Source organism: Thunnus maccoyii, chromosome 2, assembly GCF_910596095.1.
Source record: "Thunnus maccoyii chromosome 2, fThuMac1.1, whole genome shotgun sequence".
In the NCBI taxonomy this organism is placed as follows: Eukaryota; Metazoa; Chordata; class Actinopteri; order Scombriformes; family Scombridae; genus Thunnus; species Thunnus maccoyii.
Window position 1 is genome coordinate 25,119,772 of NC_056534.1, and position 16,832 is coordinate 25,136,603.

General features: G+C 39.9%; 1 protein-coding gene across 2 annotated transcripts in view; it reads left to right on the top strand.

Annotated features, from left to right (window-relative positions):
- Nucleotides 1-16,832, top strand: part of LOC121905678 (ras and Rab interactor 2-like) — a 38,735-nt gene that overhangs the window by 6,866 nt on the left and 15,037 nt on the right. For both annotated transcript variants that reach the window (XM_042424120.1, XM_042424128.1), the window contains exons 2-7: nt 2,371-2,524; nt 8,827-8,921; nt 9,205-9,403; nt 9,536-9,650; nt 13,361-13,433; nt 14,279-14,370. In XM_042424120.1, coding sequence (XP_042280054.1) covers nt 2,456-2,524; nt 8,827-8,921; nt 9,205-9,403; nt 9,536-9,650; nt 13,361-13,433; nt 14,279-14,370 — 643 coding nt within the window. In that variant the 5' untranslated portion in view covers nt 2,371-2,455. The remainder of the gene's footprint in view (nt 1-2,370; nt 2,525-8,826; nt 8,922-9,204; nt 9,404-9,535; nt 9,651-13,360; nt 13,434-14,278; nt 14,371-16,832) is intronic.

Consider the following 16,832-nt stretch of genomic DNA (forward strand, 5'->3'; position numbering starts at 1 on the left):
TCATTTATATGATAGTTTATACCATTGTAATATATCAATATGCACATGTGCATGTGTGTTTACCTCAATAATAGTGTGTCTCTGTGCTGCAGTGCCAGGGGGCTTGTCTGTGGCACTATGAGGGAGGCGGTACGCTCAGATGTGTCTTTGTTTACTTGCAGCTGAGGCTCACACACACACGCATACACACACACACAGTTGTCTGTGTGCAATGACAGAGGACAATACTGTTACATTAGGGAAGAGTTTGACGTATTCAGTGTTTTGGTAAGGGGGTTCACAATATTCCCACAGCTGGTTTTGCCAAGTAGAGCTGCAAATAGGAGCTGCCCTTGTGGGACACGATACCCAGCATGCTCTCTGATACATCTGAAGCTCAGAGATCTAAGCATGTGGATTATTATTTACCTTACTGTCCAAGTTTTCATTGGCACCATCTCTAATAGCAGATCTTTTACAGAATCAACAACGCAAAGAATTATCACTAACTGTTTTGCAGGAAATTCCTTCACCAGAATCTACTTCATAAAATTCACTGTCTAATTTTCTCCTCATGCTCACTGGCCCTCTGTGTTTTGTTCCTCCCACTTTCTTCTCTTTGTGGAAATGAAACCATTGTGCCAGACTATCATTTTTACTTTTGGACAGTCAGGAAGCGGGTACAATCTCTGTAGAAGTCACCAGATACAGTATGTTGTTGAGTCAGCATTAAGTGACATCGTCACAGTTTGTTAGGGCCATAATGATTGTGTCATCTTTCATCATTCTTTCAAGTCATTGATTGTCTATAAAATGTCAGAAAATAGTGTACAGTGGGTTTTTAGAGCTTTTTTGTTGCCTGCTGCTGATTGGATAGATTGATGATTGAACAGTAAGGATGAGTCAAACAGTAAAGTTTGAAGACTGTAAACACTAAATAGGAGCTAAATGATCCAGAGCTGAGGGGAACTGCAGAGTCAGGTGATAATTATCTGTGGGTTCGTTATTACAAATGACCCTGTTTACATTCCATGTAGTCATTTGAGTCATTGTTTATACAAAAATGTTAATTGGTGCAGCTTTAAATATGAATTAATTTGAATGAATTTCAGCTTCTGGCACACTAGTCCATCAGCTGTCCTCTTTTCTGTAGAGAATATAAAGCAGTAAAATCCCCCAGACACTCGTCTTATGATGTTCCAAAAGACAAAAATGGCAGCTAATGTGTCAAGATTTACAGCTGAAGTTAAATGTCACAATATTACAACTTTTATGCAATGACAACAGCTCCATTTGCAACCATAGCAGACATGACTCAATTATGTCCTTTACTGTGCCTTGTTAAACACTGACCACGCTGGGCAGTTGGGAGTTTTACTGATGTTTCCATTTTGCTGAATGTTGGCGAACAAAAACATCCCTTACACTGAGAAAGCGTCAGTTTCACATTTGATTATCTGAAAGTGTGTGATCCTGACCTTTTGTCAGTGTTTTTTCTTTCCTGAGACGGCGGGGGGTGATGGCTTCTTTCCCGTGTTAGATGAAAGTGCATGTGTGGACAGACGGAGCATCTCCTCGGTTCACGGGGACTGTGAACCTCTGCCAAGAAGGGAAGGGCTGGCCTAATAGTTTCAGCCTGGCTGGAGAGAAAGAGGGAAGAGAGTGAGGCAAAGAGGAGGGGGAGGGGAGGAAGATAAATCATACGCAGATAGATAAACAGACAGGGAGATAAAAATCATGAAAGAGAAACAGAGTTTGAAGACAGGGGAAATAAGAAAAAAGAAAAGCAAAAGATTAGAAGACAGTTCACTGTGAGCTCTACTAATTTGAGGAAAATGTCAGATTGTTCAAGTCAGTTAAATACCACCAGAATTTTACTTAACGAAGAGTTGTGGAGTGTGACGCAGGGTCGATTTAGAAGTTTCTTATGCCTAAAACTGAGGGGTGGGAAAGAAAGGCAGCTGTGCTGGAACTGAGGCTCTCTGAAATGGAAAATTAATTATGTATGAGGACATGGGAACAAAATATAGGAAAAAAGGAAAGTGAAAATGTGAGACAGGGAGAAAACAGGAGAGTCAGGTAATGAAAGGACAAAAAAAGCTGGAGATTGGAATGAGATGAAAAAGGATTGAGGCAATTATCTGAGATGAAGGGGGCGAGGGAAAGGGGCAAGGGGAAACGAAGACAGAGGAAGCAGAAAAGTGACACCAGAGAGAGGTGAATGATCTGAGAGAGGGGGCAGAGAAGACAGAGACAGAAAGAGAGACAGACAAAATGAAAGCATTCCAGCAGACCAGCACCTCCATAATACTGGCTGCGGCCAAAGCAGGAATTTCCTCTGGTTGCACCACAGCTGAAGTGTCTGGACTGATGTGTGTGTTTGACCCACAGAGCTCTGGCCTATGCAAGTGCTGTCCCAGACATAGACACACACCCAGACGTAAGAGGCACCCAGTCCTGTCAACAGGAAGACGAAATGGCCTCCAGCATGCCACCCGGGAATCCCCAAATCAGCCTCACGGACAGGAGTGGTAGCTTCTTCAAGGTAAGGACCGATATCTGTATGTATGGATGGATGGATGGATGGATTGTCAGTGACTTTCCAGACAATATTTAAAAATAGAAAACTCATCACTTCCTGTGTACTTTTTTCAAGAAATAAAAACAGAAGGCTGACTCAACTCTGGCTGTTTAGAGCAGGAAATAAACAAGAATGTAGCTCGAGTCACTATACTGCCCTATAAAAACAAAGTTAAGTAACTAAGCTGCTGAGTGAAGACTAGAATCTGACTTTCTCATGTACATTTTACCATGTCAAAAGTTATTATGCTATAGAAATATATTTTCTGTGGAAAACATCATATAAAATGTCATCAACCTTGGCTAAAGCTCAACTTTTTACTTTTTCGTAGCTGTCTTTCTAGCAAGTGAAAAATAAAAATTTTAATTAACTAGTTTATGGCTGATTTAGTTTGTCATCCCATATATCCCATTATAAATGAAGCAGTAGTCAAATCCAGTCATTATGGGGAATAAGTAAGACCTGATCAACAAACCCTGCTAAAAGCTAACTAGCCTAGTTTAGCAGAGTAGCAGTAATTGGTGTGGTGGCAAGATACCTTAATCACATATTTAAATGTATTAAATTGTAGATTGATTTATTATATCATTTTCAACATAAACTACTATGAACTAAATAATCAAATATACAGTTTTTTCAAACTAGTTGAAATGGATAATAAAGCTGGAAGATCACATCTTGTTCATAGATACAGCTCCATGATGGGGAATGTGAGAGGGAAACGCAGCAAGATTATCAAAAGGCAGAGAGTACTGTCTGAATTTTTTTTTTTTTGTTATTATGGAAGGTCTACTCCAATTATGCAGCATTCAGTCTAAAAAGACAACATATCTGTTTGTAACATAGTCCACCTTGAAAACTTAAATCCATTTTTTCCCTCAGCTTCACTGTTCTTTGTTTTTTATCAGTTGGTTAGTAACAAAAACACTCACTCATGTAGAAAGATATTTCTGATTTATATAATACCTTTAAATAACCAGGGATGCATCCTTAGTAAAGGTACTGTTTAGCCAAACCGATTTCTTGGCTCACTATTGACCAACCTTGTTGCTGTAAGTGTTTCGACAGACGTGACTGTTTCTTCTTACCTTTTTGAAAGCGCCTGCCTTTTTCCAAACAGTTTCCTTCTCAGATGGTTCTGTGTAACAAACCATCTGGTGTGTCAGATTATGATTCTTCATCGATGTCGTTATAAAATTGAATGCTTCTGCTATCAGTCATTCAGTCACAGTACACCACCAACTCACTCAGTTTTTAGCACCACAGCAACCCCTGGCTCCATCCACCTTACATAAAAATGATCCTGGTGAGTTCCATGCAGTATGGTATAAAGATTTAAAATTTGGGGAAGACATCACTTGTCCTGGATCAGTACAATCTTTGCTCTGTGTCCCTCATGAACATTTTCTCATGCATTCAAATAAGAATTTATGCGTTTTTGCACTCAGGAAGTATTTTATCCTGTCCAGTTTATATATTGGCCTCAAATTCTCACATTGTTAGTTCTGACTGGGCACTTTTCTTCATATTTTCAGGAAATGTAATAGAGTATTGATTGATGAAACATAAAAGTGGAGCTGTCTCTTGACAGTTTTCCTTCTCTTTTTGCCATATATTGAAGGAGGGCTGGAAGAGAAGGATGCCAGCTGCACTTGTTGGCAGCCTGACAAACACACTCACAGTAGTAATAAAACTCACTCTCTTTCTCTCTCTCTCACTTTGTCATCATGTCTCTCCGACACCCCCGCCCTTTTCATCTGTCTCTTTTCGTCTTCTTGGTTTTCTTTGTCTTCCACCATTGCTCACAGTACATATACACACGTTGTCATCCCTGTTGCTCAACATCACTCCCTCACTAACCAAAATAACACTTACCAGCACTTTTGTTTTGTTTTATTAAAGCACTCTTATTGCTGGAGGGATACTGAGCTAAATCCAATTCCTCTCTGCTGTTGCTGTCTCAATCAGTTTCTCTTCATCATTCATCTACTGCCAGTCAAATAAAACACATATCATACATAAGTGTGTGAGAGCTCTGGTCACTGGTGGCCTGCAGGGCAGCTTAGTGATTAGGTTGACTGCCCTTCACCGGGAGGACAGTTTCAGCTATGTTGGGTCTACCCTGCTGAAGTATTATTGATGCAAGCTTCTTGGAAACTGCTCTGTAGCTGACCTTTAACCTTGACCTCCCTGTGAAAGGCATCAGAACTTAAACTGGTCATGATTGTGTTCTTTTATTAAAGTTTTGGTTTCATTTCTGCCATTTCGAGGCTCCAGCAGATTAATAAAAAACAACGCCAGGGTGTAATAACAATGCCACTTGTATGATATAATATAATCATTTTTTCTTCATGATTGCCATAAATGCTCATGAAAAGTCTAAACCAATCAATGTCTTCACCATAGATTAGGTACAAGCAACTCTAGTTGTTTTATAGTTTGTTCTGCGGTAGGTTTGCCTCCCATCCTGGAGATCAGAGATTCTCAGTGATTTCAGTAATGATACATCATGTTGAACTGCACGTGTTTTACAAATGTTCTTAACATCACTGTTATTCCATGAATAATTACATTTACTGCATTTGACTGCACACTAGGAAAACTAACTAAATATAGTTCAGCCAAGACAGTTTTAGGTCTTGCTCCACAAATCAGTTTTTGGAAATAGGTACAAGACAAAATGTTCGAAAGCTACTGTTAAACTTTGTGGATGCTGTTAATTGAACTGAATACCTTTTTTGCACCACTCATGTTCTTTTCACACTTTAAAACCCTTACATGAGCGTTTCAATCTTCTCTTCTTGTTCATATCTCTCTCATAGGCACAGAGTATTTGTTATATTCTGAGGAACTGCACATATAAACAACAGGTTATAAACAAAGCATCTCCAGCCTTGTTCATTACAAGCCCCATCAGTGGACAAAGGAGTTTCACAGTCTTGCTGTACAGTAAAATGGGACCAAAAACTCATGACGCACTCTGTGCCTCAGTAAAAGGTTACAGCTTTCACCTGGCTGCATCTGGTCTGTTCTGTTCTTCTGTTTTGTTGACGAACTCATTGTCTCGCACAGGTGAATACATGAAACCACTTTATAGCTGGAAAGACAGATGTAGACGAAGATCAACAAACTAAGAAACAAACACTGAATGTTGTCTGGCTTTTAATTTCCATTGCAGCTTTTTCTGTCCTCACTAACCCTGTGAAAGCGCTCTCTGTATGTGTCTGTGTGTCAAAACCAAACACATAGTTTCCCATTGACTCCATCCATGGCTTTAACAGCAGCCCATGCAGAGATTCACTTACCTCTACATAGCAGAACCTTAAAAGAGCTGAATAAATAAACCCTCTTGTGTGTATGTCTGTGCATGAGATGTGCATCTCTGCTTCAGTCTGTGTAACTCTACATCCATGTGAAGAGTGAATGAAATCAATCAAGGGTGGAAACAGATGAGTGAAATAGGGGAGGTTCATAAAAGTCAGACTATGAAACATGGAAGACGACAGGAGTACTTTTGTTGTTGAGTGCTATTCTGTATATCAGTTATTTTTCCTCTAAAAGTCATCAATCTGAAATAAGGCCTGCATGGGCGCCATCATTAGAGCTCCACGAGGCACTCTGCCCAGAGCCAGTCACTTAGCAACTCTCGTGTTCACTGACCTTCATTTTATAGCTCAGGAATTTCCCATGTCTCCTCCTCTGGCACTATTCCTTTGTTTTTATTCAGATGATTCAATGCCTGCCTCTTAACACTACATTATGACTATCTTTCTACTTCTATCCATGGTCAGATTAACCCTCAAGGCACAGGGCACAAATGAGCTGCTGGCCCCTATTAACCCTGTTCCCCCCTCTCTGTGTGCATATGATGGAATACTACCTGGCTGGCTATGTGCTGTGTGGTAATTTGACTGACTACAAGGTTTCAGGAAGTTGCTGCACCAAGCCAAGAAACAGTCCAACACATAACCCCCTGTAAAACCAGGATTTGTCATTTTTACAGTTAAGATTTTGTACAGATTAAACAAGCAAGACAAAATGTGTCAATTAGTAAACCAAAGAGGTGCTGGTAGGGAGATTTGGTTACCTTTGGACAGAGCCAGGCTAGCTGTTTACCCTTGTTTCCCGTCTTTATGCAAAGCTAAGATAACCAGCTGCTTGTTGTAGCTTCATATTTATTCATACAGACATGAGAGTGGTATTGATCCTCCATCAAACTCTGGACAACAAAGCAAGTAAACCTATTATAATGTCAGTTAATTGTATGCTTTAGTGGTGCATATTCCCAAACAAATTAATCAAATTAATCAATTCGCCACAAATGAGTTGACACAGTGAAACGGTGAGGAATTGCCCATGTTGCCCAGTTGGTAATGCCTTGCTTCAGTTCCTACGGTGTCATGTAGATCCAACTGCTTGAAATTCATCTGCATCTACCCTACATGAACACTGTAAACTTGGGCTGGAACAAATGACTATTTTCATAATCAATTAATTTGCAGATGTAGATTATTTTCTCCATTAATTGTTTTGTCGCCCAGAAACTACTCTCTTGGGGACCACATATGATTTTAGAGGGTTGAAAGAAAAGAAAACGTGGTTTTCCAAATGTTTCCCTCTTCAGGATGTAACCATAGCCTAGCAATACTAATTCAAGGGTCACACCAGTGACGCCAGTTTAAAGTGGCACTTTTTGTAGCTATTTGTAGCATCTGGTTTTAAGGTTCTCACAGCTCTTGACAGGAAAAATGACAGTGAGAGTGTGAGAGTGCTTTGCAGTTTTCCAAGCTCTGCTCAGTTGTTGAGAATAGTTGTCTCTGTCTTCACTCGGGTTCAAATTGAGCATCCCCAGTCTATGTTTGAGTTTTCAGTGCTCCAGCAACACTGAAACTAATTCGTTGTATTATACAACACAAGTCAGCTAGCAGACTTGTGTTGTATAAGTCTTGACCTGACAGAAAGCAGGGGGAGTCTGAGGCCTTAACAGAGATGGCTCCAGTTAGTCCTGCGAGGGGGGCGGGGGATTAGAGGGGCCTGTGGTGACTGTGGTCTGGCCCTCAGCCCGGATGGTGGAGAAAAGTGTGGGAAAGGCTGCCTCGTAGTGGCTGAAATGTGTAATGGAAGCATTGGTTCAGGTGCAGAAAGCCTTCATTTAAAAAAATAAAACTGGCTTCAAGAATTTGTTTGGAAATGGCATTACATGGGTGGAGTTCAACTTTCCAGGTATGGTTTATATTCACATACTTTCCTTTAATTGTCTAGAATTTCTGGTCTTCATTATATTTTTTTTCTGTGGCCAAATGCAACAATAAGAAACCTAAATTGGCCTTAAAAATCCATCTTGTTTGCGTCAGTGTAAGGCATCCAAATTTCAACATCTGCTCAGATATACTTGAGGAGCCTCTGAATCCCAGAGAGCACTCTAAAATGTGGAATGAGGGAATGTGGAAAACACAGAAAAAAACAAGATGACATAAAAACAGTAAGTTGCCATTTTTATGTGACTGAGCTGTTTTTTAAAAAAGTCCAGCTGCATATGCTGTATGTGTCTTTCTTCTTTTATTCTAAAAACAGAAACAAAATGCCAAGCCAGTTGGGCAGCCACCCACAAAAGGTTTCTTTGGTACGCTTTGTGAGTTTGGTGTTTTGGATTATGAAAAACATTCCACTTCCACATTGGTGTCATCACTATTTCAATCCAAAAATATTTGTGGGCTGAAACTAAAACAGTACAGAAGCGTTATTAGATGGTATTACCACCCTTCACTCTGTCAACAAATCAGGGCTAGAAATAGACGTAAATGACAGTGAAGATAACTCTTATCTCTGTCAGCCTGAAAAACAGTCCTGCATGATAGAATTCTTCCTGTCCAGAATTATCCAGATGTTTACATGTCCTGTCAGGCAGCTGTGTCGTTTATTGTAGAAACTGCTTTTTTGCATTTTTTTCAGCACACTCTGGACGATGATGTGGGTCATTTTGTGACATTGCTTTGTGTCCATGTTTCCTGCCTATAGGAAATGAGATACACATGAACACACACACACACACACACACGAACACGCACAGGAAAAATGACGAATTGTTCTCCCGCCCTTTGTTCTAGATTTGACCAGCGCAGTCCCTCCTTCAGCTCAGTCTCTGTTTCTTGATTTCTAATATATGTTTGAGCAATGCTATCAGTTTCGTTTACTGCTGTCCCCCCTCCTCCTCTCCTTTTTATATTCCCTCATCAATCAAAGCTTCTCATTCGTTTTTTTTGCAGCTGATTGACACATTTGCATCAGAGATCGGGGAGTTGAAGAAAGAGATGGTCCAGACTTCTCCAACAGTGGACAAAGAGCCCATGGACATACAAGGGTAAGGCTTATTTCCACACATTTTTTCCCTTTTCTAGTCAAAACCTGTATCAACCTGCCTACCTGTACCTTTTTATTCCTGATAATATGTGGGAACGTTACCATGGTGAGCCAGCAGATTTATTGCCATCAGCTTGTTCTGCTGTGCTGATATTGCTTTACATTCAGTAAAATCTGATTTCCCTCAACAGTATATTGAAGTGTGAGTTGGTTACATTGATGCTCATTTTTCACCAGCAGATGGGGAAAGTGTTTCACTCTCTCTCTTTCCCTGTCTCTGCCAGGCTAGAGAGTGAGGTGTGTGGCGTTTACTTACAGTCTCCCCACTGTGGCGGGGTGGGGGGTGAAAGGGACTCCGGGTACGACTCCTTGCGGAGGAGGATGAGCGTGTTGGACAGGCTGACTCAAACCCACCCGGTGTGGCTGCTGCTGTCGGTCAGTGAAGAAGAGGCCAGACGCGTTCTGCTCAAACAGCCACCAGGGGTGAGGAGAAATGTACATGCATGAATCATATGGGACAGTGATATGATCCCATTAACATTAATGGTAATGTTAATAAATATCTTAACATTGTATTTTATTAATTATTTCTGATTCTATTACTTTGTGATACAGGTTTTCCTGGTCAGGAAGTCAGTTGCCCTGCAGAGAAAGGTCCTCTCTGTGCGTCTGAAAGAGGATCATTCAGGAACTCCCATCAGCCACTTCCCTGTCAGAGAGAGCCAGTACAGTAAGAACCGTGTTTGTTTTATTCTGCTTCACCTGGAATACTGGAAGGATATAATCATTTAGATACTGTCCATCATTGAGAACTATTCCAAACTGAACTTCAGATTAGCTCAAAATTTTGTCACAAAAACAAATTATACCACATAATCTGATACTCCTTGAAAAAAAGCAAGCAAACAAAGTGATTTGTAATGTTTGACCTACATGTGCAACACACTCATCAGACAGACAGGTTACAATCACTTAGCTTGCCAGGGTGTAGTGTTATCATGGGTGTGCCCTCAGGTTGCTAGTTGTCAAGTGATATTTCATTCAGACCTTGCATATTCTACAGATTATTATATCTTTATTTGGTATTACTCCGTTTGTTGATGGAAATCCAAAAACCTTCCTCTCAGCGCTTCTTAAGTAGTCAGGAGTAGTGATCTCTGTAGGTGCATTTGCATCACATTAGCACACTGAACGTGAGATTGTGACACTGAGTCATACTCTGAAAACTTTATTGTTCATCAGATGTGACAAAAACATTTAATTTTCACATGCGGCTAGATCAAGGCAAGAAGGGCAAGATTTGCTAGCCATTAGCCAACCTATTTATATAAAAAGATACACATTCAAATAGTCATTTCAACATTCGATTTTTAAAAAAAAAAAAATTTTACTATTTGATTTATATTTGAATCCCAAAATTAGTTCCAATAACCCTACAATGTACAGTATATATTAAGTAGTTCTTGTTATTAAGTTCTTGTTGACTCCTGAGTTGTAAAAGCTCCTACTGATCGAAAAGCTCAACTTGTGCTTTCAGTTTCTTTTGGTCCTCTGATTACGTCCTCTTCCACAACCACCTCTGCAGTCACACTGTACTTAAGGTCAGAGAGTTAAAGATATCATTTCCTGCTCGCCTCCGCATACTGTGTACAAAGATAAAGCCATACACAAATGAGAAATGAAAGTGTGACTGGAGGGACATCAGTCTGGCCCCTGATTGTATGTCATGTTGAAATGCAGTGGGCTCAAAAGTATGTTGACTTCATAAAGAAAGAATGCTATCAATTAGCTGTTCTGTAAATGCAACTGTCCCATTAAATCACTGGTTTAAAGTGATAGAGTGAAACAATGATCTGCTGCAGTTACACATTCTCTTTTTCTTTTAGTAGGGAAGGTTTGCTGAGAATACATGTACCTTCAGCAAGTGACTATAGCCAGCCATGACTTACACAGCATTTGTTCAGGGTCACATGTTTGTTTGCATTGCCTTTAGCGTGACATTGAACAGCTATGTGGACATTCTGTAGTAAGCTGTGTGTATGTTTCAGTGAATAAAACATGTACATTTCATTGAAAATGTGCTCTGCAATTGAAAATAGGATGTTGAAAAAATGCAGTAAAACGACTTTATTGTAGTGTTAAAGTGTAAGTTAAAGTGATCTGATGACAATAAAACAAAGATAGTAATTTAATTTGTAACCATGCTTATAATCTTACAATTACTCCTACATTGAAGTAATGTTCCTTATTGTTTGGAGATAGACATGGAGCTGTGAGAGTGCCAAAGTGTGATGACATACCAGCTGTGGATTTTCCCGGCTAAAATGACAGCACACATGGGAGGGGGAGGAGTGCCCTTGGCCTGGTTTAACCTTTAGATGTGGGTCAGCTGCGCCCCAGTTGGCCTCTCATACTGCACAGACTGCTGTATCAAGCTGAACTTGTGCATGAACAGTTTTAATTTAAGTTTTACACAGCATTTTTTTTTTCACTAGTTCTAGTCACTAGTTATTTTAAAGTCACATTGTTCCTTATCATGCACATTCTTTCACAAAACTATGCTTAAACATCTAATTAAGAAGGGTAAATACTGTCTTTGAATGTGACTGTATGTAGAAACCGAAAGCTAAAAATGTAATGTAAGGCAGGAAATATCTTTATGAAACAAGAAGTATGTTGGGTGAAGAGGGGTTTGTAGCCTGCAACTAATGTCTGTACCTATGTCATGGCAATCCTCTAATATTTGTTTCCACTTTGAACCAAAAACTCGCCCTGCTTTTGGTGTTTGACAGTGTTTGAAAAGTCATGGGATCAATGTAGTCACCAGAACGTACATGTATCCTCTACGGACCCTGAGTATCTATACCAGATTTAATTCATACAATAGTCACCAATGCATTTTACACAAAACCAAAAATGTCAACCTTGTGGTGGCACTATAGGAAAAGTCAGGGGATCACTATCATTAGGATTTATCCTGTGGGGACCATGAACTTCTGTACAAATTTTTATGGCATTTCATCTAGTATTTGTTAAGCTATTTTAAAGCCGGACCAAAGCATTGGACTGGCCAACCATCATTGCTATCCACAGAGCCATGCCACTATCATGGCTAAAAACCACAGCCACTCACTTTCTGATGACATCATCCATTCTAGTATTCTCATAGACATACAGTACAATACACTAAAAAAATATATGAAATAAGGTTAAGTATCAAAAACAGCACTACATTAAAACACCATTAGTTGGAACACTTGGGTTGGTCTTGGTGCAGCAGCTGGATAGTGTATAGTATTGGGGAGCATAAGGACTGGGGTTTGAATTCCAGTAGGAGCACATTTTTGAATGGTAATCGAGGTAGCACAGTTTAGGAAGTAAAAAGGTTAGGTTTTGCCAGAAGTGTAGGAAGCTGCTTCAGTGATACACCCTCACTCACCCAGGTGATGGTGATCCTGCTCCCCTGTGATTATCCCCCGTGCCCCAATGCAATATTTTTAATCCCCAGCCCTGCCCCCAGTGGTGGCAGATGGTACACCTCTAGCAGTGCTCCCCTAGTGGCGGTCCCAGCCACATCCATTTGGTGGTAGCAGGCCCAAGCTCAAATGAGACGTGGGCCTGCCCTATGTTGTGGTTGTGACTGTTGCTGGCCCCGTCTCCGATGTAATATGGTCCCATCTAGCTGTCAAAGTCAGACCTCCTATAGTGCTGCTCCCGGTCTCTTGTGGTTGGGCCAACCAGGCATGCAGTTGCAGTGCCAGCCAGACCCATTTTGGCAACAGAACGGCCCTCCCCAAATGGTATGTAGGCCTGGCCCCATGGTAGTTGTCCCGCCCCTTGTGACGGCAACAGACCTCTGACACATGGCCCTATCTCCAATTGCTGTACTAGCCACATCCCCAGAATAATAATCTAACAAAAGAAAAATTACATAACAAGAGTGAATAAACTTTACTATACCCTGTAGCTGTAGCTAGCTGTGTTTGAAAGGGTAGAAAGTTACTGATAGTGGCTTTAAATAATGACTCATCATAAAAAATTTTAAAATTCAACAAATTTAACTTTATTCTGTATGTGCTCTCTTTGGAAGGAGGCATTGAATTTATTTTGTGATCGAGTTTGAGGGTTCTGTGCAGTATCTTAGCTATTCCTAGCACTGCGCTCTTCTACTGTGTGTATACATATATATACTGTATGTATATAAAAAAATATAAGGCTGACAACATAGATATTTCACTCCGGTTCAAATGACCAACATTGCCATCCATAGAGCCATAGAGCTCTGGTAACAAAAACAATAAAACTTAATTATAAAATGCTGACAAGAAGAGACATAATTGAGAAAACAAAGGTTGCAATGCAAATGCAGTGTAATATTAATTATTTGAGTCTCTGTGTATGAATTATAGTTCAATCTGTCAATATTTATTTTGTTTCTAGCCTTTTCTCTCGATGGCTCTGGGATCAGCTTTGCAGATCTGTTTCGCCTGGTGGCTTTCTACTGTATTAGCAGGTAAATAATCAACATTCCTCTCTAACTCTATCTCTCTGTCCATCTATCACCTAGCTTCTCCATGGGTATTTTCCCTGAAACTGTTATTTCTCTGTGATAAGATGGTGATTCAAGAATGGAAACACCATAGATGAAACTAATGTTTGTTGAGTAAGCAGTCAACATTTAGTGTCCGAGGCTCTCACTTCTTGTTTTAGCTCGTGGCAGCTCAGGAGACACAGACAGACGTAGGAATTTAACAACAGACACAGGAAATAGAAGGAACTGATGCCGCTAGCGATATCCACCACAACAATGCACTTGACTAAAGAGACAGACCTCAAAACAAACAGGCCTCCTAAATTTCTCAAATGCATATTTCTTGAGCAGCATGTTCATTTACATTAACAATACCAAGATGTTTGTATTGTACATCTCAAGAGCTTGGGTGGAAGCAAAGGGTGTGTCAGCATGTTTCTATCGGCAGTCTTTGAAATGATTTTCACTTCTCCGTATGCCAGTGTTCAGGTTTTGTTATGCCAACCAAACTAATGGCATCATCACTTTTGTAAGAGGATACCACTGTCAAATGAGGACAATCAGCATTATAACCTTGACTGTAAAGCGCTACACACTGAACTGTATTGTTGGGACACAATCACTAATTTGTTATTGTCACATGTACACAGATGTACAGTATCAGCATTTTTAAGGTTAAGTTTCATAACCCTCAACTCACACATACAATTCTATTTGATTGCTACTTCAGCTGCTGCCCTGCTTCATGTTTTAATCATTTCTTATATTGTATTTCTCACATTCTGTTTTTTATTCTCTGTCACACTCATTGCCTGTTCATCTTTTAGGGATGTCCTGCCTTTCACACTCAAACTCCCAGAGGCCATTGCATCTGCCAAAACTCAGAAAGAACTGGAGGAGGTGGCTCAGCTTGGAGCAGGTAGTCTAATGTTTATCTTTACTGGTTGAAATTCCATATGAACACACATCTTAAAGGACCATACAAGTGGTTTTGCAAGTTTTAACTACAAATCATCTAATTAACGGAGCCCTGTAGCATTATGATTACATTCAGTGTTACTCCTGAAAAGGTTTTGTGTGTATTGTTGAGGTTTAATAAATGTGTTAAATGTGTTTTCTTCTTCATAAAACATTTGTAAATATTTTGGAACCATTTACATCAGCTATCAGTGTTCTTCCCTGCCTTTGTTAGTGCATTGCTAAGTCTCTTGGCACGATCAGTGGAATAGTGTGAAACCATTGGTAGGAATGTGAGTTATGTTGCCAACATGCACACATTTGCATGTACATGTCCATGAGACAGAAACAAATTAGGGACCCACTCATTAAAACATTGCTCTATAACACTACTAGTGGTCAAAAACTCCACTGGGTAGCTTTAATACTTACTGCAGACCATTTTTCAAAGGATACTACAGTATAAGTCCTTAGATTGATTGCCTACTGTTCAGGTGGCCATTGGTTTACATTCATTTAACACTGGTGAAAATAATTTACAGAGACAAAAATGTTGGCTTTGTCATGTAAGCTGACAAGTGCCATGGTATGGATGTGCCGATCATGTGAGCAAATGTATTAAAATTGAGGCTTTTCTGAAGTGTTAATTGATGTTAGTTGATGCTTGTCAATGCTGGTAAATAGGACTGTGTATCCTGACAAGTTGACACATCAACCTGCGATTATGCACATCAAGATGCCATTGGTGTGCAGGTTTACATTGAAAACAATGGGTGTTTTGACTCATTAGATGGTAACAGTGTGTGTTTCCATTGAGACAGGTAATTCATCACAGTGAACATTTAGTCTGTATTCTTTGCTTATTTGTCTTCTGGGTTTGATTTCCCAACAACATAATGTAAATCAAGAATGTGATGATTTTGGCTGACTCCAAACTCTCCAATGTCAGTGTGTCTTTTAACATACCACAAACTATTTTTATTTGTTTTGTTTTTCGTTGGCAACCTCTACTTCGTCTACTCTGTTTACTGGCGGATTATTTAAGCCTATACCGCCATCATCTGACAAAACGGTGTTGCATGGCCTAGATGATTTACCTCAAACCATAGACTGTAAAAATATGGACGTAGCCACCATGACGTCATCTATTAGTTTCTGAAGAGCGGTTTTGAAGCTTAGAGTGGGTGGCCATCACCATCTTGGCAGTGCCTGACTCCACCTAACCCCCAGCTAATCCAAAATGGTCAAAGAGGTGGAGCTGAGGTGGGCCGAATGAAGCCTGGTTGCTAAAACAGGCCCCCTAGCGGCTAGCGACCTGTCACGTCCTTAAATATGTATAACTTTATGGCTTAATAAAATATAAACGGGTGAATTATAAAAAATTCACCCCCTGCACAGTTGTCATGAAAGGGGAAATCAGCTATAGAGACCAAAACCATTTTTTGTACCAGGCTGTAAACATGTTTGTTTCTGCTGTAAAGTTGAGCATTTAACATGTGTTTCTATGGGGATTGACTCACTTTTGGAGCCAGCCTCAAGTGGCCATTTGAGGAACTGCAGTTTTTGGCACTTCACATTGGCTTAATTTTTCAGCTCCAGAGGTTGCCACTTGCTTCAAACCAGTTGATTGAAACTCACCTAATTCACATTTTTCTTTTTGCGACATTTCAAAAAAATTGGTTAAAATTCTCTTGCGAATCCAATGGAAACACGGCATTTGACATAAAAAGAAAAATAATAAATATGTATGTCAAAGCATAATGCTCACTGTGTTCACTTCAAGTTGTACTGTGCTTGCATGAACTGCTTAGAATAGAATGTAAATACATATAGTATGCACTGAAACAACATAGAAATAATGTGGCTAAAGTACACAAGATTGGAGCTCTTCCATTAAAACCGCTTGTTCTGTACTTTTATATATCGTATTATCTTCAAAACATAGTGAGCTAGGATGCCTACCTGTGTTTTCTACACCTGCTATAACATGAAAACAGTCTGTTAACTAAGCAAGCAAAGACAGTTAAAACAGTCAGTATTTGTGTGCACAAGCTTTTATTTCTTTTTCTATTTCAATTCACGCTGAGTATTCGGGTCTGCTTTCACAGCAGATTTAGTCACTTCATCTCTGTCACGTTATTCTAGGCACAGCTGCTGTGAAACTACAGTGAGTCAGCTTCCTACAGTGAAGGCCTACGGCATAGCTCAGTGCTTAGTGTGGGGAGAAAGGAGTGGCAAATGGAAAGCTACAGTAGGCTGTGCACTGTCTAAACACACACATATGTACCATCACACCACATTCAGACATGTATGAAAACACTAAAAGCTTCACAAGTATGGGTGCTAACGCAAAATGCTCAGTAAACTGTGTCATAGCTACTTTCAAACATGAAAAGCTGTTATTGTATTTGCATGCCTGCATTC